The 21,998-nt window shown below is 40.0% G+C and overlaps 1 protein-coding gene across 8 annotated transcripts in view; it reads right to left on the reverse strand.

Annotated features, from left to right (window-relative positions):
- Positions 1-21,998, reverse strand: part of LOC136840273 (methionyl-tRNA formyltransferase, mitochondrial) — a 117,868-nt gene that overhangs the window by 5,330 nt on the left and 90,540 nt on the right. For 7 of the 8 annotated variants that reach the window (XM_067106935.1, XM_067106934.1, XM_067106936.1 and 4 more), the window contains one exon: positions 687-2,217. The exons of the other annotated variant lie outside the window; for it this stretch is intronic. In XM_067106935.1, the coding sequence (XP_066963036.1) occupies positions 1,682-2,217 (536 nt within the window). In that variant the 3' untranslated portion in view covers positions 687-1,681. Of the gene's footprint in view, positions 1-686; positions 2,218-21,998 lie in introns of those variants that run through there. 8 annotated transcript variants of the gene reach the window in all.

Raw genomic sequence — 21,998 nt, forward strand, 5'->3', positions numbered from 1 at the left:
TGATTGGCACTTCATTAAAATATCAGTATCCCATCTATTGGCAGAGAATTCGACCTGAACTTTACCCCTGCAATTTCCTACCTTGCACCTAATACCTGACACTATTTTATCTAACCGAGATTTGATATAATGAACTTGTCATCATATACTCCCTTTTCATCATCCTTTATTCATTTCATCAACTGTGAGCATATTTTTGAAGGTGAAAGTATATAGATTGTATTTAGAGTTACTGGATGTAAAAAAAGACAGCAAAAACACCGCAAATAGCGAAAAAATTGCTCAGAGTAAAAAGTGTCCCACCACCCGCTTTCAATGTATGGTGGCAACCCTGTCTCCTACCACGCATTCACCAAGGAACAAGCCATTGTTGTTGCCAGACACTGCCAGACGTAGGAGATAAGGTGATATAAAAATCAAAATAATGAATAAATTAGGCGAATAAAGGAAAAAATGACAATAGTCATTAGGAGCCAAACGTCAGCCCTACCTCACCGTGTGGGGGGCGAAGGCCCAAAACCCCATCAATTTTAATATTTCGAAAAAATGCTTTGGTCACGTGATAACGAAGGTGTTGCTCATGTCTTACGGCCATTTAACCATTTTTTTTAAATTTCAAAAATATTCATAAAAAATCTAAGAGTGCGCTCCCCTTAAGTACCTTGTTCCTTCAAGAATACTCCTACAAAAATTATGGTTTTTATTTGCATAGGAAAATAAAAACATGTGAAGGTAAAAAAACAAGCAAAATACAGTAACTTAATAGACTTCAACTGAAGCCTCTCCTATTGCAGTATTAATACCTTTCATTTTATATACAAGAAAAATCCAAATACTGTACTGTATAAACTATGTTGAAACTTAAATTAGTAAAGTGTAATTTTGAAATTATTTATTTACAGTATGCACAGATTTGAAGTATTATTTTACCTATAAAACACTATGGGTTTCTTGTCATCACTGTATAGTATTCATTTGTAGTACTGTATTGCATACAATCACACAAGCATGAATATGTTTATAATTGTAAATCCCAATCTTTTTTATGTAATTACCCAGGTTTCTATATCAGCTTATTCAACAACTTCAAACAATTTTATAGAAGTCAGTAAACTCTGATATGTTTCCTACCAATCAACACTGGTCTACTTTAATTTTTTTTTTTAAATCTGCCTAGAAAACTAAATACTGTACCTGTATGTGATAATTTATGTAAAGTTCTTATAATACTGAATATTTAATATGAAATCCTGTATTAAAATATTGTATCACTGTAAAACTTAAATACTGTATTGTATCCCTGTAAAACTTAATTTTCTTCATCGAAGAAAATTTTTCTTTCACAAGAATAAATTCTGTAGCATTATTCTCTCTTTACATTTGGAATTAATAAACATTCAATGAGTACCTTACATAATCTAAATGCATTCTACACTCTTATTAGAGCTATTCTGAACAATTTTCTCTACCTTGTAAGGATGGCATAGTATGGGACCCTAAAGTTAAATAACTTACTTCTTTATCCAGCAAGTATTATACAGTAGTTATTGAGAACAACCATTTCTAAACATTATCTCAAATACGGTAAAGGGTTACATGAAGTTTTTACTAAAACAGGTAAGTACAAAATAAATTTTTGTATAATTAAATTGATTAAATTTTTGTACATTACTAATCAACATTACCAAAATTCAAGCTGTTTATGAGAAATTTTACTCATGAAACCATTATAAAATTCATGGGCACTCATTGGTTTCCGTCCTCTCAGTAAGATTTGACTAAAACTCACCCAATTATCCAAACATTTTACATTCAACGTTTTTGTCTTTTTGCTATATACAGCTGTTCCAGGTTTCACAGCTGTATCCAGAATGCCCTGATTACATGAGCTGCTTTTATATGATACAACAACAAATTCTTGGACACTCTCGTGATCTTTGCAATTGCTTTTGTCACATATGACATTATCATGTAGATTTTTATTTTCCTTTTCACTGAGTGTGTCACAAAAAGTTTGTTTTTCCAATACAAAGTTATCACTCTGTTCTGGAAATGACCATTCTTTATGCATTGTCATATTCCTAAGTTTTACTGGAACTCCCTGCCAAGTAGTCCAGAGAGGAAAATAATCATCAAGTGCTCTGTACCTTGCCTGAATATCTCTGCATGTATGTACGTGCCACTTTATTCGGGAAGTCTTCTCACTAACCTTCGGTGCTGAGGAGAGAAGAAATAAATCATATTGGTTGATTCCCATTTTCTTTAATAATAATAATAATAATGAACAGAAATTAAGTCCTTTACCTGAAAAGTGTATTTCTAATATCATCTAATGATCCCAGGCTCTATTAGGATTTAAACTACACTGGATCATTGCAACCTAAACCCAACTGAGCTTAAAGAAGATTAAAGTGGAAAGAAACAACTATGAAATGTCTCCCCCATCCTCTGTTCCCCTTACAAGAGATCAGTAAAATGAAAGATAACTACTGTATTATTATTATTATTATTATTATTATTATTATTATTATTATTATTAATAGTTAAATGAACCCTTCCCAGCTATATGTTTATACAGTCACTACACTGAGAAACAACTTTAATGAATAAAGTGTAAGAGATAACACAATGGGATATGCATAATTCTTCAATAAAGAGTAATATAACCAATATATGTGTAAACAATTCACTGGGTACTTGAGTACAGATCAGAACCTGAAACATGACTGCACAAGGGAAAATATAAAATATACAGCAAGTGGCTCAGATATATATGAATGACTGAATGATTTTAAGTTGTCAGTCATCGTGACTTCTATGGTCATTGACTCTGACGTCAATTAAAAGACTACATAGTGTACTGTATTTATAGTAGATATAATTAAAACTTGTAGGAGATAAAATTATATCCAATGTAAAACTCCAGCTTCTAAAATATATTTAAAAATGCCACTTGCATCATACATCACATCCTCTCCAAGGATCTTGGCAAGGATGTATCCACCATCCCCACCCTGAGCTTCAGAGAGGTATCGAACTCTTAAATCCCCAAGACTGGGGCATTTGACTAGCAAATGCTTTACAGTCAAGGGGACTATGCAATCCTCACAGTATGGGCAAGGCCAGCCCGTCATTAAAAACTCATGCAGTAAACAAGTATGGCCAATGCGAAGACGACCGAGGTCAGTTTCCCATCTTCGGGACATAAAGTTATACTTCCAAGGGGATACTGTAAGACACTTTTAATCTCTCTCATCTTATTCTGGTCTAAAGAGTTCCAAAGCTGTTGCCAAATATCACACAGAGACCGCCTGATATTCGGCCAGAAATCACTGTGTAATATTGGACATCTCCTTGGAAGTAGTTCTGCTACAGCTGTTTTTTGCCAATTTATCAACTCTTCAGGCACACCATGTGCTGGAACCCAGCAAAATTCCACTCTGATACCTCTGTGCTCAATGATGACAAGCCACTCTAGAATCTTTAGAACTAAAGGGTTGGTTTGATTAAAGTGTACTAAAGCCTATAAAATGCTTTTTGCATCACTAAAAATTGTAAAATTGTCATCTTCCATTATACCTATCTTTTCAACAGCAGTTAAAATCTCATACAGTTCTGCTGTAAAATTTGATGCCTCTAGAGGAAGTGCACCCCTATAATTAAAACCATTAGAATGTATTCCAAATCCAATGGAGCCATCTGTGAATATAAAATTACTACAGGATTTTGATGACATTTTGAATGTTCTAAATGAAGTTTTCACAATAAAACTAATATTGTAATACTTACCTGAACACCTGAATTAGCCCTGGTTACCCACGAACCCGAACTATATCCCCATAACTTTTACCCACTGATCGGGTAATTAACTGTTAGCGTTACCAACGCTTACAGGAAATCTTGTCAAGATGAGTTACTTGAAGTACCATTGGCAATGCTGCTGCAAGTCCCAGCTACACGAGGCTGGGTTCCCCAATTTCTTAACTCACTAATCAAATTGAAGTGGGGAGGAGGGTGGGATCATTCAGGTGTTCAGGTATGTATTAAAATATTAGTTTTATTATGAAAACTTCATATTGCAATACACTCCCTGAACACCGGAATTAGCCCAATCAACAAAATTTTATGGAGGTGGGATCAATCTAATTTCAGCCGATCTGCCAAACGGGAAGGTAGGTAACTCATTATTCACCTACTCTTCCTATATGCATGTATCTTCACCTGGTTATCCACTCGGCAGGAGAGGATGCCTGTAGAGAGAGTACCCTCGACGTCAGTCTCAAGTCTCGGTACTGTCTGAGTTGAGCTACCTCTCATGTGGTATTCAAACCTCCTCATGGATAGAGGGTAGCAAAACCAACCTACCATGTGGCTAATCACAGCCTCCCATGCATGGCAGAGAACAACGACCTCCCATGTGGCTAATCAAAGCACTCTCAGGTATGGAGGGGTAGATGAACCTCCCATGTGGCTATTGTAGCCTCACATGTATGGAGGAGAAGTTGAATGTGCAGTGTCTTCGGTTCTTCGCCGTATGATGTAGCTGACACCTGTGCAGAAGAGGGGGTTGTTTGGAGAAGATCCTATCAATCTGGCTCAGCCTAGTTTCATCGTGCTAATGTCCTACCTAATGCTCCCATTATGGATCCTGATTCAATTGAGAATTCCCAATTCCTAGCCTATCTTACCTAACTTCCCCCCAAAACCCTGACCTTATCCTGCATTTACAAGATCGTGTTAGCCGCCACAAAAGGACCCAGCAAGTAACCCTTCTCCGACGAAAATTGGATGTCCCTGAGGTAAAAGGTCATAAAGACCGACACTGACTTCCAAGTGGCCGCGTCTAAAATCGCCGACACCGAATAATTCCTAAGGAAGGCCGAAGACATCGCCATTCCTCTGATGCTACGTGCCCTCGGATGCGCAGACGAAATTGAAGGTTCCGAAGTTGATGAAGAGCCTTTTGACGCTTATTGAATAACTTCCCAAAGAAAGAAACTGATTGCATTCTTGGAGATCAAAAGCGAAGGGCATTTAGGAGAGAAGAATAATGCTCTTGGGTGAGGCAAAAGTTTCTCAGTCCAAGACAGATAGACTTTTAAAGCCCTAACTGGGCATAATAGCATTTCGGAAGCATCGCCACCTACAAAGTCTTCTAAGGATGCGACTTTAAATGCTCTTGGTAAAGAATTTATTTCCGATTTGGACTTTGCCATGAATTCTGGTAATTAGGAAAGAAAAATATCTTTCCCCGAAAAGGAGACTGTCCTGGATACCGCCTGAATTTCTCCGATCCTCTTGGCCGCAGCCAGCACAATTAGAAAAAGGACTTCCTTAGTTAATTGCCTTAGGGGCAGATACTCTAAAGGTTCAAAGGCTGCCAATCTTAGGAAATTCAATACAACCACTAAATCCCACAAGGGGGTCCTAAGTGGAAGAATTGGGCGCTCCATTTTAAAAGATCTTAACAGATCATGGAGAATCTTGTTGGATGAGAGTTCCGGAAGATGAAAACGGAACGTACTGCTTAGCATTGACCTGTGCCCAGCAACTGTAGAGTAAGAAAGTCTCTTGTCTCTCCTTAAAAACAGCAAGAAGTCTGCTACTTTCGCAACTGTCGGGTGCAAAATACAATGCCCTTGTTTCCGGCACCATCCACGATACATTGCCCACCTGGCCTGGTAGAACTTCTTGGTTGAATTCCTTAGGCAGAAAGACAGTTGCTTTAGAGAGTCCCACATGACGGGCCGCTCGCTGGACAGTCTCCACGCAGCTAGCTTCAGCACACGGAGGTTCCGGTGGAAGTAGTGGAAGTGTGGCTGTTTGAGTAAATCTCTCTTCTCTGGGAGGAATACTGGAACTTCTGTTAACAGGTCCAGGAGGTCTGGAAACCAAGGTCTCTGGGGCCAGAATGGGCAGATCAGGGTCATTTGAGTGTTCTTGCAGATCCTGAGTTTTGCTAGCACTTCCTGTATCATCCCGAATGGAGGAAATGCATAGACCTGTAAGTTGTCCCATGAGTGCAACATTGCGTCCGTCCCGCACGACGTGGGATCCGCTACAGGGTAGAAGTAAACTGGAAGGTGATGGTTCATCCTGGTGGCAAATAGATCCACCGTCGCTGGCCATCTCTTGAGCAGCTGTTGCACCTCGTCTTCCACTAATGTCCATTCCCCTCCGAGAACTTCTTGAGACCAACTCAGAGCGTCCGCCAAGACGTTGAGCTTTCCCGACATGAATTGGGGAACGAGCGAAACTGTGTCCTTCACACCAATGGAGAACTCTCTGTGCTACCTTGTTCAACACCTGTGATCTTGTTCCCCCCTCCTTTTTGAGATAGGATACTGAACGTTGTCGGAACAACGCTACGGTCTTGTTGCTTACTTGTTCTGCAAAGCACAAGCAACTGTGAGCCTCCTTGACTGCTCTTAATTCCCTGGAATTTATGAACTCCCGATCCAGATCCCTCCAAAGGCCCTGGGCCTGATCTTGTTGCAAACACTGAGGCATCTGTGATCTTGTCCCCTCCTTTTGATGAGATCCTTCGGTCAGATCATTCATTGACATGTTCTCTTCCTGAAAGTCCCAGCGATTCCTGAGACACACCTGCAGCGAACGCATCTGGAGACGAGACCCTGGAACAAGAAAGGATAGGGAGGCCATCCAGCCCAGCAGGCTTTTCCATAAGCTCACAGGTTGCACTTTGTTTGACATGAAAGTTTTCAGCTGGCTTAAAGTCGCTAGAACCCGTTCCTCTGTCAGGAAAGCCCTCAAAAGACGCGTTTGAATTGTCATTCCCAGGTACGTCTTTACTTGTGTTGGAAATAGAGAACTCTTTTTGAAATTGGTTCTTATCCCTAACTCCTGGCATAGGCTCAAAAGAAAATCCCTCGCTTGCAGAGCCTCGTTTTTCAATGAAGCTTGAACCAGCCAGTCGAAGCCCCGACAATGCATGATGTCTGAAACAGGAGACATCACCCTCGTAAATACCTGAGGTGCTGTGGTCAGACCGAAGCAGAGGACTTTGAACTGGAATGTGTAATTGCTCGTGAAGGTGACCTTTGAAAAGTTGGGTCAGCTGTTCGCAGGGTCCATTTTGACTATACACAGTAGATAGGAAAATGCTGAACCATTCACATACCAAAGGAAGTTGCAAAAGGCTCCTTGGTGACAGGACACCAGCACAGAAAATGCGGTTTCAGCAAAGAACGTTCAAGCAACTGAACCGATTACAAAATCTGGTTTTGAAGAAAGCATTTCGATAATGTGCGTGTGTGTACGTGTACTTCGTGACTCCTTGAAGTACAGAGGCGTGTCTTGCCGAACTTTGACCTCGAATGATGTCACGGAAAAGTACGTTCGTTCGTGCATTGCATAATGAATATAATGGGGTGGGACCGTTGAATGATCGGGCATTGCGATCCGATATCTGTGTAAACTAAGAATGAGGTGTATTTTCTCATGGAGACTGTCCCGGAGGACTTTGTGGAGTGAGTAGAACTCATAAACATTTTTAGACTTTATTTTCAAAGCTATGAACACAAACGTTACCCCTGTGGCAGTGAAAATTTATGTTTCTGCAATTTCTACATTTTCTGATTTTTAATGTGACGTTTGTTCTTTCACAGGTATTCTTTTTTCCTCTCTCCCTCCTACAAGGAAGGGAGTGGTATGATATTTCTGAGATGACCTGATTTTATTAATTGACCTGTTTATGTTTTGACAGATGAGTTATTTTCTGTATTCCCTTAAGTAATTGGGTGTTTATGATTTTGAACCTTATTTCCTTAGAAGAATTTTTGATACTTTGATGAATCATTCGTTTTCATTCTTCATAATTTTTCAGAAGTTATTTTTGTTGTTTTTTTTGTCAATAAAGGTTTAGTTTTGTACTTAGCATCTCATTCCAGTAATCCTTAGATTTGAGTTAGGGAAAGGTATAACTAATGATGTCGGCTCACGCTACACGCTATCACTTAACATCTCAGGATAAGCGAGATTCAAACCTCTGTTCATAAAACAGAGACTTAAATAGAGTAAAGGCTTCAGAATTGGCCTTTACAAATGTTCCAGTTGGACCCGAGAAACGAAGGCACTTCCGAGATTCCTGATGAATTGGAACCTGGAGATAAGCGTCCTTGAGGTCCACTGAAATCATCCAATCTTCCCTCCGGACTGACCGCAGCACCGACTGGAAAGTTTCCATATGAAACTTCGTCGAGGTTACAAACTTGTTGAGACCCAAGAGGTCTATGATAGGTCTCCAAGATCCTCCCGCTTTGGGGGCCACGAAGATCCGGCTGTAGAACCCCGGAGAAGGGGGAGCGGGCTCTAAGGCTCCCTTCTCTAAAAGGGCTTGGATCTCTGCCGCCAAAGCTAACCCCCTGATGGAAGAAGGGGAGTAGCTGGGAAGATGTACTGGTGAGTTGGACAGCGGAGGACAAGAGTGAAAAGGGGCTCTGTAATCCCTCCTTAAGACCTCCACTACCCAACTCTCCATGCCCCAATCCTTCCAGATGTCCCAGAACAGGGCAAGGCAACCTCCTACCGGTGCAAGCAAAGGGAATGTCTCCTATTTTCGAAAATCCTCCTTACGATTAGAAGGTTTCAGATCCGAGGCAGAACTAGAAGGCTTGGAAGCAAACCGTACTCTCTTAGGAGAACTTCCCGGCAACTCACAGCGAGAGCGCTTTAAAGAAGAAATTCTAGCCCCCTTTGGGGATCTGGCACTCTGCGCTGCGACCCTAATCATTGCCTGCTGCGACTTCATTGCAGAAGTAGATGACACAAAGTTGACCGTCGCCGACACGTCTTCTTCTCTGAACAAACTGCTGCTGAGCGTCAATGGAGCCCTCAGCAGCACCCTCTTATGGATGTCAGGAAAATGAGGCAGCAGGTGGTTCAGATAGAAGTCCCTCCTCTCCTTCTCTAAGAACGTAGTACATCCTGCAGAGCCGTTTGCCTGGTGTGCAAGCCCCATGAAAACCGACATGATGAGGTTGTCAAAAAGTGTCGGGTCAGACGGAGAATAACCATCCTGTTTTAGGAACGCCATCAGACCGGATAACATCCACATAGTATGCGATAATGCCTCCGACTGGTTGTGGAAGGTGTCTTCTAAGATACTGGCTTCTCTGGCTGAGACAGATACAAGACGGTTCGATGATGGAACCCAAGATAGGAGAGCCTCTACCGACTCGTTCAGTGGCACCCTAACACCTGCAGAAGGGTTACCCGTGACCCTGTAGAAGCCCTTCCAAATAGGAAGCAAAGCTGAATCCTGCTTACCCGATCCTATCACTACTGCCAACCTATTGTCAACCTCTCTCAAAGCCTGCTCGATCCTGCCAAACCAGACTAGATTCTTTGGTGACTGTGTTACCACCGGCTTCATTGCATAAAGCGACTCGAACAATGCTTGGTTATGCTGTATCGGCTCCTCTGGAGCCTTGGACTGTGGATACAGCAAGTGGATGAAGTCTAACATCTGTCTGTATTCAGACTCATTGGCTGAAGGAAAACTAGCCTCCGGTATCTGATCCTCTTCTTCACAGGAACAGTCTTTGTCGAATTGGTCTGATTCAGCCGAAACCAGAAATGAGACAGGCTGACCCCTAACAAACCTTGAATCTGATGATCCGGGACACGACACCCCTGGGTGCGCAATCCTGACACCTGATGAATCAGTCCCGAACATCTTGGGAGTCACCGAAATAGGTTGTGTAAACTCCGCACCCTCCAAAGATGATGACGCAACACCTGGGTCAGTCACACCTAAGCAGACAACGCCCACTCCTGAGAGCGGAGAGACTGCAACACCCACACTACGCAAACCCGGATGTAGCAGGGTCGCATGAGACTGGAGATCCAGAACAGAAGGCCCCCTACTTAAAGAAGAAGAGGGAAAGGGTCCCTGATTACCCGAAATCAAACCCGAACCTACATACACTGCCTTAGCCGGAGGGACAGAGGAACCTGTCAGAAATGTTGAGAAAGGAGGAACCAAAGAAAGAAGAAAGGAAGATGCCGCACTCGGAGTTACTACCGGAGCTCCTGTCGATGATGTTGAGCAGGTGGAGAACGTTCAAGTTGGCCCCGAACTCGAAAGGGTTTCGAAGGGAAGATTACAAGGTACCGAACCCGAAGAAACAGGAGAAGACGAAACACCAGACATCTTAGGTACCGGGGGAATTGTAGAAACTATTGGAACCGCAGAATTGAACGCTGCGGTAGGCGCACCACCAACTGCCGCAGCAACTAGATCAGAAGCCTGCGACGGTACAGGGTTTGCTGCAGATGGCAGTGAAGACAAATCCGCTAATGGCATAGATGTTGGATGAACTACCAAAGCACCTGGAATGATCCCCGAAAGGTGGCTCGAGAAGGAAGGTTGAGAAAGAGTAGCAGAAGAAGGTTTGGATGCCGTAGAGGATAGGGAGAAATCTGAGGTTACAGAAGAGGCCATAGATCTTAGAGAAAGAAAATATACAGATTCCGGTCCTCCCTGATAATCTTGCAATACATCATTTGTGAATTCCGGGAAATTCTTCATTACATGATCATGGATATTTGAATACCCTATATTGAAACACTGTCTGACCAATGACCTATACCCTTTAGAAAGACCCAGTAAATTAGCATTATATTCTGCAACATTAAATGTCCTATCAAATGAACCATCACCAACCAACGAAAATTTATCCCCAGAAGGAAAAGGAACTCTCGAAGAGGAAGGGAAATCCTTCAACCTTCCTGAACCTGGTAAACTTACTACTCAATCCACATCCTCCTCAACCAATTTAGCAACATTTTGTTGCAAGGAGATTGCAGCCGGAAAAAGAACTGCTACTGGATCTAACAGAGATCCTGGAGCCTTAATTACACCTGTCTACGAAAAAGGCTGCACCTTCAACTTCTCTCCTACACTCTTTGCTACCTCACTATCCCTATTTGTCTGTGTCAATCCTATCTCTAGATTTACCTCTGGACTTACACTATCCGAAGAAAGGGGGAAATCTGCTGCTAACACTGCCTGCTCCGCACCGGGGGGGCTGGCACATCCTACCTTTGAGGTTTGCAGTTCTCCATGACCCCCGGCACCCGTTAGGGCTGGTTTTGGAACAGGCAGGGGAGCTGAAAAAGAACGGTTAGTTTCTATTTCCCTATTACCTATATTTTGTTCTTTGAATTCTGATAACTTAGTCATAAAACTAGAAAATAAATTTGTCATGCTAGCTGATAATTTATCTTCCAATTTCCTGAACAACTCCAATTCTATAGCTTCTTTATATAAACTCTGAGTTTCTGCAGCTGGTTCCCTACACTTGCTCTTGGAAGCTAGAGATTTTCCATGCTTAACATAATCCTCCATTTGATCTTTCGACCATGACCTACATTCATCACATCTCAAAGTTAAGCTACATTGCACCTTCCTACAAGCTATACAAACTGAATGTCTGTCAAGTTTGAGGGTACTCATCCTCCGTTTGCAAGCTGTGCACAATCGGTGAGTTGCAGTGTCTCCAGCAGTTGTGGTGTCGGTTGCAGTCATTGTAGCCGAGGTTGAAGCAGTTGTGCTATCCAAGGGGGGCATCTTTTCATCCAATTTATCCATCGCGAGTCCAAAACAAGCCAGAGTCCAGACGGGAGAGAAAAATCCAAAGCCAGGCGACAGAACAATCCAGGAGAAAAAGGCAAAAATCCGGTCCAAGTCATTATCCAATATCGATAAAGTCAGTATACGGGGGTCGGGCTAATAACAAAAGTTTGCCTGAAGCAGGAAATATCCATGCAGCAAGGCAAACAGAAAGCAATTGGGGAACCTGGCCTCGCACGGATGGGACTTGCATCAGCGTTGCCAACGGTACTTCAGGTAACTCATCTTGACAAGATTTCCTGTAAGTATTGGTAAAGCTGACAGTTAATTACCCAATTAGTGGGTATAAGTTACGGAGATATGGTTCGGGCTAGTGGGTAACCATGGCTAATTCAGGTATTCAGGGAGTGTATTACAATATAAAAAATTACTACAGTATTTTGATGGCATTCTGAATGTTCTAAGAAAATTGATTGAATTTCTTTTTCTGCCATAATTCTCTTAAAGCCTGTTAAAATAATGACAGAAAGAAACTACAGGCAACTTCTGGGGGGGGGGGTTGGATTCCTAAAGGGAATCACTCCACTACTGGTCAGATTCAGGCTATTCAACAGTTGTTTTACTCTATATCCATAAGGTTGCACTGATTTAGGATGAGCCTCACAATAGCCAAAGAAATTTTCTCTATGCACTGTTTGAGATGCAAGAGTGCCTGTTAGTCTCTGCAACCTATGCCAGTATCTGACAGAAGACTGATGATACAGACCCAGAGGCAGTTCTCCAGCACCAACAAGCAGACTTGGAATGGGTGAAGTTTTAAAAGCACCTGTGGCTAGTCTAAATGCCAGTATGGTGCACAGTCTAAAATTCTTAAATGACTAGGGGTGGCCGAATAATATGTTTCACATCCATAAAACATCTTAGATAGTATAAGGGATTTGTACAATCTAAAACAGGTTTCCACATAGGAAAAACCTATTTTTGGTAGTTGCTGTTGAGTCCTCAAGGAGTTAACCTTCCATGGTCTTCCAGAGCTCCTTGGTGACCAGACTACTGTAATATCAAAGAATTCTCTTTAAGCTGGTCTTGTAGCCGAGTATTGTGTCTTAATGATAAACACTATGACACGTGATGGAGTATATAATGGACTCAAAGATAAGAGGACATTTTCCCTTATCTTCAGTGAGACTGACCCAGTTTTCCAACACCAAAACCTGCAAGGAGTGATTATTGCGCATGCGTCCACCAAACTGTCTAAAACAGACCAGTACAAGACCAGGGAACCATTACTCTCTGTTGGTCAGTGCAGGATGATCCTTTACCCAAATCTCAAAACCTTTTCGTCAGGGAAGTGGGAGGGTTTTGAGGACTCAACAGCGACTACCAAAAACAAGTTTTCCTAAGTCAAAACCTGTTTTTTGATAGTGAAGTTGTTTTACCCTCAAGGAGCTTTACAAAGAAACTGACAGGTGATGAAAAGCTTAAGCTCACAAATTTTAATCCCAACAACCCAAAGATAAAACATTTCTGGTCCAAGGTCAAGCCACAAGTTTCAAGCCCCATTCTTTATTCTAAATAACCCTCAGGTTTTGGTAATAAAGAACAAAAAACTAAAGACAAACTTATGTTTTTGGAGTAAAGTTCTGTAGTGACTTACCTAAGCATGCTGGGTATGGTTGCAGTATTGTCACACCTTCCCCAGTGACAGTCATCATACCCACCTGTTAGGAAGATCCCTGGTTTTCTGTTGTAGCACCTATGGGGTCAGGACTAACCATACCACCTAATGATACACAGTGTAGTCAAATTTGTTTGAGCTCATGGCAGTAATGTTTCAAGAATACTGTCTCTGATGACCACCCTGTACATTCAGAGACTTCGAAAGAGACATTTCTGAAGAAGGCCAATGACATACTTTCCTAATACCATGTGACCTAGGAAAGGAGTGTGGGTTTGCCTTTTTAATGAGGGGACACTCAAATTATTCTCAGCCCTTGTAGACAGAGTGGTTTATTTGTGCTAGGGTGTAGGAAAATCGGACCCTCTGGGATGTTTGCCGTGATACCTAGGTAAACCTTAAGTGCTTGAACCAGGCATAATGTTTTGTCTGCTAAATTGAATTTTCTAATCAGAATACTATAGACTGAATAGATTTCCTTCTTAAAGGACTCCCATTTTTGGCCAGGAATGATGGGCCAGGGGACAATAACAATTAATGGTCAGCTGTTTGCCTGATGTATCGTCCCCGTCTAAGAGAGCCAAATTCACTAATATGAGCTCCTGGTGCTATGCAATCAAGAAGATTGCCTTTTGCAATGTGTGACTTGTGGTTGTATTGGGTCCGCTGAATTGAGGGGTTGATAGAAGTCTAAGCACCTTGTTCAGGGAACAAGCAATTGGAAGCCTTTCAGGAGCGGGTCTTTGTAGTGCAAAGGACCGCAAAGGGAAGTGACAATTTCTATGCTGGAGTCAATCCTGAATCCATAAAGCAAGGGTTCTGTTAATGCTGCCTTGTATGCCATAATTGTTGTAATTGCAAGGCCTTTATCTTCAAAAAGGTATATAAGAAAATTTTAAAATGTTTCCAAAGAAATCTCAACTAGGCTTTCCGTATGGATATACAGTGGACCCATGCCTATTCATGGTACTGGATTTGCGGATTCACGTATTCGCGGATCTCTCTGTGGAACATATATGCACATTATTCAATGAAAATTTGCCTATTCGTGGTATTTTTCATACAGAAATATTCACAAATTAGTGTATTTTCATATTATTTTTATGACTTAACCCTTTAACGCCGACTGGACATATTTTACGTCGACAAAAGTTATCTGTCGGGTGCTAAGTGGACGTAAAATACGTTGACTACAAAAAGTTTTTAATATTCGCGGAAAAATACTTATAGGCCTCGTTTGCAAAAAATTTTAAATCATGCGCCTTGAGGGATGCTGGGAGTTCATGGATCACACTGTTGTTTTGTTTACAAGCATGACCCAGCTGTGCATGAGCAAATTTCTTTCTTATCCCAAAAGAAAGCATCAGCTAACTCTGCTGAAAATCTCAGAAATTCTTTAGTCACTTTGTCGTAATTTTTGCACCGTTTTCTATTAGCCTTTACAAAAAGTTTTATACATGAAAATGTGTGCAATTTCATGTAGAATACAACAAAAAATAACTTATGGTTGTAGCTTTTATCAATTTTGACATACAGTATTTTCATATACATCACGATAAGTGCCAAAATTTCAACCTTCGGTCAACTTTGACTTGACCGAAATGGTCGAAAAATGCAATTGTATGCTAAAACTCTTACATCCTAGTAATATTCAATCATTTACCTTCATTTTGCAACAAACGAGAAGTCTCTAGCACAATATTCCGATTTATGGTGAAATTTTGAAAAAACTTTTTCCTTACATCCGCGCGTGCTAACTCTGCTGAAAATCTCAGAAATTCTTTAGTCACTTTGTCGTAATTTTTGCACTGTTTTCTATTAGCCGTTACATAAAGTTTTATACATGAAAATGTGCGCAATTTCATGTAGAATACAACAAAAATAACTCATGGTTGTAGCTTTTATCAATTTTGACATACAGTATTTTCATATACATCACGATAAGTGCCAAAATTTCAACCTTCGGTCAACTTTGACTCGACCGAAATGGCCGAAAAATGCAATTGTAAGCTAAAACTCTTACATTCTAGTAATATTTAATCATTTACCTTCATTTTGCAACAAACGAGAAGTCTCTAGCACATTTCGATATGGTGAATTTTTGAAAAATACTTTTTCCTTACGTCCACGTTAACTCTGCTGAAAATCTTGTAAGAGCCTGACGCTGTCTCTTCCAAACACGTGTGTGTTCGTGTGTTCGTCGTCCATCGGAGTGAACAAGACAACAAGAGCATCTCGTTTTCTTTCTCTAAAGGAACGCGATTTCAACCATACAATATTTCCGTCTGTTTCTCCCGAACCATTGTTGTCTTGATGTATGTACAATCACCACTACTTGCATTGCCATGCAAGCATTCTAATCATGTACTCAATGTTCCAATGAATCTTCTGTATCAAACTCTGTGTATGTTTCTGTTTGTGAAGACATCAAACGTCTCGCCACTCTGATGGACGATGAACACATGAACACATACGTGGTTCGAAGAGACGGCGTCAGGCTCTTACAATCTCAGAAATTCTTTAGTCACTTTGTTGTAATTTTTGCAGTTTTATATTAGCCATTACATAAAGTTTTATATATGAAAATGTGCACAATTACATGTAGAATACAAAAAAATAATTCATGGTTGTAGTTTTTATCAATTTTGTCATATTTTCCTATAAATCACGGTAAGTGCCAAAATTTCAACCTTCGGTCAACTTTGACTCGACCGAAATGGTTGAAAAATGCAATTGTAAACTAAAACTCTTACATTCTAGTAATATTCAATCATTTACCTTCATTTTGCAACAAACGAGAAGTCTCTAGCACAATATTTCGATTTATGGTGAATTTTTAAAAAAACTTTTTCCTTACGTCCATGTGCTATGCTCTGCTGAAAATCTCTGAAATTCTTTAGTCACTTTGTCGTAGTTTTTGCACCGTTTTATATTAGCCGTTACATAAAGTTTTATATATGAAAATGTGCGCAATTTTATGTAGAATACAACAAAAAATAACTCATGGTTGTAGCTTTTATCAGTTTTGAAATATTTTCATATAAATCACAATGTGCCAAAATTTCAACCTTCGATCAACTTTGACTTCGACAAATGGTCAAAAATGCAATGGTAAAAACATGCAATTTTACCTTCATTTACAACAAACAAGCTAAAACTCTTTATATTTTTGAAAAAAATTTTCTAGTAACTAAATTAATATTCAGAATTTCTTTATCATTTACCTTTTATATTAGCCATTTGCAACAAACAACAAAAATCTCTAGCATCAAAATATTTCAATTTATTTCAACCTTCGGTGAATTTAAAAAAACTTTTTTATATTCTAGTAATATTCAATCATTTACCTTCATTTTGCAACAAACATTCATGCATCATTTATGTGATAATAAAAAAAACTTTTCTCTCATGTTACTTAATTCATGTTTTTGTGATAATATTTTCTTTGTTGATCGTTTTACAATTTGTTATGTACCAAAATCATCGCAATTTATAGTAAAATACAACGAACAAAAAAATAGCTCATTAGCTTTAACCGTTTTGCTCACAGCACGATTTGTATACAATTATATATGAAATTTTTTTTGCACTGTCATATATTCCAATATTTATATATGACATTATTTTTTCATTTCTGATGCTTGCATACTAAACTTCAGGCAATGAGAAAAGAAGGAGCCAAAAATGAACTCTTAATCTTAAAAACTAAGCATGCTGTGATTTTTTGAAAAAAACGCTCTTTCCGCTTCGGCGCTAACTCCCAAACCCCGCCAGCATACGGCAGACACTTTTGTAAATAGAGGTTCGGCGTTTAAGGGTTAATGCACTTTTTGTGATAAAACTATTAAAATATTGAGGTATAAGCATTTTTTGAGGGTTTTTTTGGTGTTTTGAACTATCAAAATAGGCAGTTATGAGCATTTTTAGAGGGGTTTTAAGTATTCACAGATTTGAGCTATTTGTGGGGAGCAGTGCTACACATGCCCTGTGAATACCGGGGGTCGACTGTAATCTAACTAAATCTTCCATACAGACTGGTATTGTCGGACAGATGATATCTGTAATTTTTGCACTAGGTACCTAGCAATGTTGGGGGAGTAATTTTCACAGTAGATATTTGAAAAATCCACACGTGAAGGTCTCGGCTCAGAAAGGAGGATGCGTGGACAACTTTCCCTCCTACTGTCTGGGATAGACCAGTGGATGGTAGTGGAATTGATCTCTTCGCCTGTTATTGATGTAATAGAAATCAATGCCTGTTTGGCAAATTTGGGACTATTAACCCTTAAATGCCCCCTATTTAAAAAACATCTCCCGTATGCCGGGGCGTTCGGGAGCTAGCTTATTTTTTTAAAAATCACAGCATGCTTAGTTTTCAAGATTAAGAGTTCAATTTTGGCCCTTTTTTCTCATTGCCTGAAGTTTAGTATGCAACCATCAGAAATGAAAAAAATATCATTATCATATATAAATATTGGAATATATGACAGCGAAATAAAAAAACTCATATATAATTGTATACAAATCACGCTGTAAGCAAAACGGTTAAAGCTAATGAGTTAATTTTTTTTAGTTGTATTGTACACTAAATTGCAATGATTTTCGTATATAACAGATTGTAAAACGATTAAAGCAACACAGAGAAAATATTATCACAAAATGATGCATGAATTTGTAACGTGCGGACATAAAAAAGTTTTTTTCAAAAATTCACCATAAATCGAAATATTGTGCTAGAGACTTTCCAATTGTTTCAAAATGAAGGAAATTGATTGAATATTACTAGACTGTAAGTTTTTAACTTACAATTGCATTTTTTACCATTTCGATCGAGTTAAAGTTGACCAAGGTTGATTTTTTTCTATTTATCATTATTTATATGAAAATATTTCAAAATGGTAAAAGCTAAAAGCATGATTTATTTTTTGTTGTATTCTACATGAAATTGCACACATTTTGATGTATAACAATTTATGTAACGAATAATATAAAATGGGTGAAAAATTACGACAAGGTGACTCAAGAAATGCTAGGATTTTTAGCGGAGTTCGCTCGGCGTGGATGGAAGGAAAATTTTTTTCAAAATTCACCATAAATCGAAATATTGTGCCAGAGACTTTCTGTTTGTTGCAAAATGAAGGTAAAGGATTGATTGTTACTAGAATGTAAGAATTTTGGCTTACGATTGCATTTTTCGAGCATTTCGATTGAGTTAAAGTTGACCGAAGGTTGATTTTTTTCTATTTATCGTTATTTATTTGAAAATATTTCAAAAATGGTAAAAGCTAAAACATGATTTATTTTTTGTTGTATTCTACATGAAATTGCACACATTTTGATGTATAACACTTTATGTAACGAATAATATAAAACGGCGAAAAAATTACGACAATGTGACTCAAGAAATGCTAGGATTTCTTGCGGAGTGAAGGAAAAAGTTTTTTTCAAAAATTCACCATAAATCGAAATTTTGTGCTGGAGACTTTCCGTTTGTTGCAGAATAAAGGTAAATGATTGATTGTTACTAGAATGTAAAATTTTGGCCTACGATTGCATTTTTCAAGCATTTCGGTCGAGTCAAAATTGACCGAATGTTAAAATTTTGTCAGTTATCGTGATTTAAATGAAAATATTTCAAAACTGTTAAAAGCTAAAAGAATGATTTATTTTTTGTTGTATTCTACATGAAATTGCGCACATTTTGATGTATAACACTTTATGTAACGAATAATATAAAATGGCGAAAAAATTACGACAAGGTGACTCAAGAAATGCCAGGATTTTCAGTGAAGGAAAATGTTTTTTTCAAAAATTTACGGATGCCCCTCAGGACACCCCGATGCTTCCTAAGCGTCGTAAAAGGCACTGGATGTGATCCTTGGTCGCCTTCAGTCACACGTGGGCCAACAACACGGCGCTGAGAAGCTGGGTCACTTTGGCTGCTGGGTCCTTCTCCAGCATCCCAGTCTAAAACTCGTCTCACACGCTCACTACTGACAGGCAGTATGCGCCTTTCACGGTCCTGATGGCTTTGAGACATCTCTGCAAACGTCTTGTTGCAGCACAAATACGCAAACACTCACCAAAGTTCTGCAAAACACGGAGGCGTCAAAAAATCGCTCTCGCACAGTCCGACGCTGATGCTGTCTGGTACGAGAAGGAGGGAATTCGCGCATGCACATCTGGGTGACGCTTATAAACAAAAAAACAGCTTGATCCGTGAACTCCCAGCATCCCTCAAGGCGCGTGATTTGAAACCTTCCACAAACTAGGCCTATAATTATTTTTCTGCGAATATTTAAAAAAAGCATTTTTAGTCGACATATGGTACGTCCACTTGACATCCAACAGACAATTTTCGTCGACGTATGGTACATCCATTAGGCGTTTAAGGGTTAAGTAAGCTGTTCCTTTGAAGGCTAGAAGCTGGCTCAAAACCTTCGAAATCTGGAACAATGGAGGAAAAAGGTATGATGTCCTCCAATTGTTCCAGTCTTGTTGGAAGGGACCTCTTGCTGTTGCTTGACTGTCCAAGTTCGGAGACACTTATAAGGTTGTCCCCGGTTATTAGAGGGGTTCTGTTCCGACAGCGTGACAATAAGCGAAAATCACCAATAGCCGAAAATCAGCGATTTTCGGCGCTTATTGCTGCCAATAACTAGGTATCGGTACCTCTGTTAGGTATGCATCGACGCCAATACCCAATTATTGGCGCTGATAACAGAAATCAACACATATCGGCACCGAAAATGACTGATTTTTGTCGCCAGACAAGTGCCGTAAAACCAGACTGCTGACAACCGAGCCCACCAATAACCAGGGACTGCCTGTACTGGGAGTTTGTGATTTTCGTATGTGTCTCTTCTGGAGGTTTGAGTTTTTTGAGAAACAAAAAGACAGCCATCAGCTCCAGCTGATATGACAATTCCTCGGAGTAGCTAACCACCTCCCTACCACCTGACGATCCTCCCAATGTCCTCCCCAACATGTCAACGAGGCATCTGTGTGTACTGTCACCCGTACAGACAGAGGAGTCAGGATGACCTGTTTTGCCAGAGATTCCTTCCGGATCCAGGGCTGAAGTATCTCCCCAGCTTTTTTATTCTTTCGATAAGGTCGGTCTCACATCTTTTTTCTTGCGTGTGATAGCCAGAATTTCTTCACAATTTTTTAGTTGCCATCTGAGTAAAGTATTGAATCATGTTACTGATACGAACTGCAACAGACTCATCATACATTCTAATTGCCATCTGGAAACTCTGGGCTGTGCAAGGAATGTTTTGAGGTTTTTCCTTATTCTGTTTTGAGTATTGATGGGGAGAGACAATAGGCTGTGGAGAGTATCCCAACAAAGTCCAAGCCACTGAAAGCATCTGCTGGGCGTGTGATGGGAATTTTTTCTAATTTATTATAAAACCTTTTGACTGGAGTCTGTTGACCACTGCTCTTAGGTTTTTCAAGCACTCTTTTCTTGCGGGGCCCCCAGATTAACCAGTTGTCTAGGTATGCTATTATTGTAGTTGTATTCCTTCTTGTCTGAGTTCTTGAACAACTACTGTTGCTAATTTTGTAAAATTTCTTGGGGCAATGTTTAGCCCAAAAGCATGTCATGCCTTTTGGGCTAAACATTGCTCCAAGAATTCTTGAACCTGTAAGTATCTTTCCCTATCTGGAACCCTAGGAAGGGGTGGAAGGGACCGGTGATAAGGACGTGCCAGTATGCATCTTTCAGATCTATAGAAGCTGTCCAAGTCCCTTTTGGAATGACTGAACGTACTTGGGCAACGGTAGTTTTTTGGCAAACAATTTACTTGTTCAATGCTGATAGGTCGAGGATCACTCTTCGTTTGGAGGAATCCTTTCTGGGGACACTGAAGAGGCATGCCTGGTGGCCTTCTGCATGTAATCTTTCAGAGAGGGGTCTAGTTTTTGGAAGAACCCCTTTCAAGGAGGGGGGAATAAGACTATTTCCACCCCAGTACGTTGAAAATAATGCTGTGTTCCCAAAGGGAAGACTTCCATTACCTGTGCTGTCGTTGAAGCCGATCCCCGACCATACAGTACCTACTGGTATCTGCCTCTTCCTCTGCCTTTGCCTTTGATAGGCATTCCAGGTGTTGCTTTTCCTTTTTCCTTATAAGATGGGTTTGGACCTTGTGAAAAGGATGTCCTTGCTGTTGTTGTTGTTGTTATTTTTGTCCTTTTGTAGGGAATTGTCCCTTCTGACCACCTACCTGTTTCTGAGGAAAACTTCTGGGGATGACTGAAGGCTTATATGATTTTCGATCAAAGCGAGCCTTTTTTGGGTTGAGTAAAGGGAAATTTTAGGTTTTTTGTTACCTGAATTCCCCTTTCCCAAGAAGAGCATACACTGTACAATTCTGTTGGCAGAATTTGTATCCACTCTTGCTTTTTGGTTACAAGATGCAGCATTTTTACATTTTGGGGTGTACATGGCTGACTTCATTTCCTTAATTTCCTGTTCTGAATCATGTATTATGTCCATTATATATTGCCATTCAGTGGTATGGACATCTTTGATGTTACTCATAATTTCCTTATGGAATTGATCAAATGTAATAAGGCAGTGACATTGGGAGCGCCTTGCTGGAGCCCTCCAATGTTTCCATTCGCACTTTTATGCGCCATTCTAGAAAGTCATAGAGTGCTTCCCATAAGGATCTCATAAGACTTTTGGCCACAACAGCAAAAATTGTCCTTGAA

Source organism: Macrobrachium rosenbergii, chromosome 7, assembly GCF_040412425.1.
Source record: "Macrobrachium rosenbergii isolate ZJJX-2024 chromosome 7, ASM4041242v1, whole genome shotgun sequence".
In the NCBI taxonomy this organism is placed as follows: domain Eukaryota; kingdom Metazoa; phylum Arthropoda; class Malacostraca; order Decapoda; family Palaemonidae; genus Macrobrachium; species Macrobrachium rosenbergii.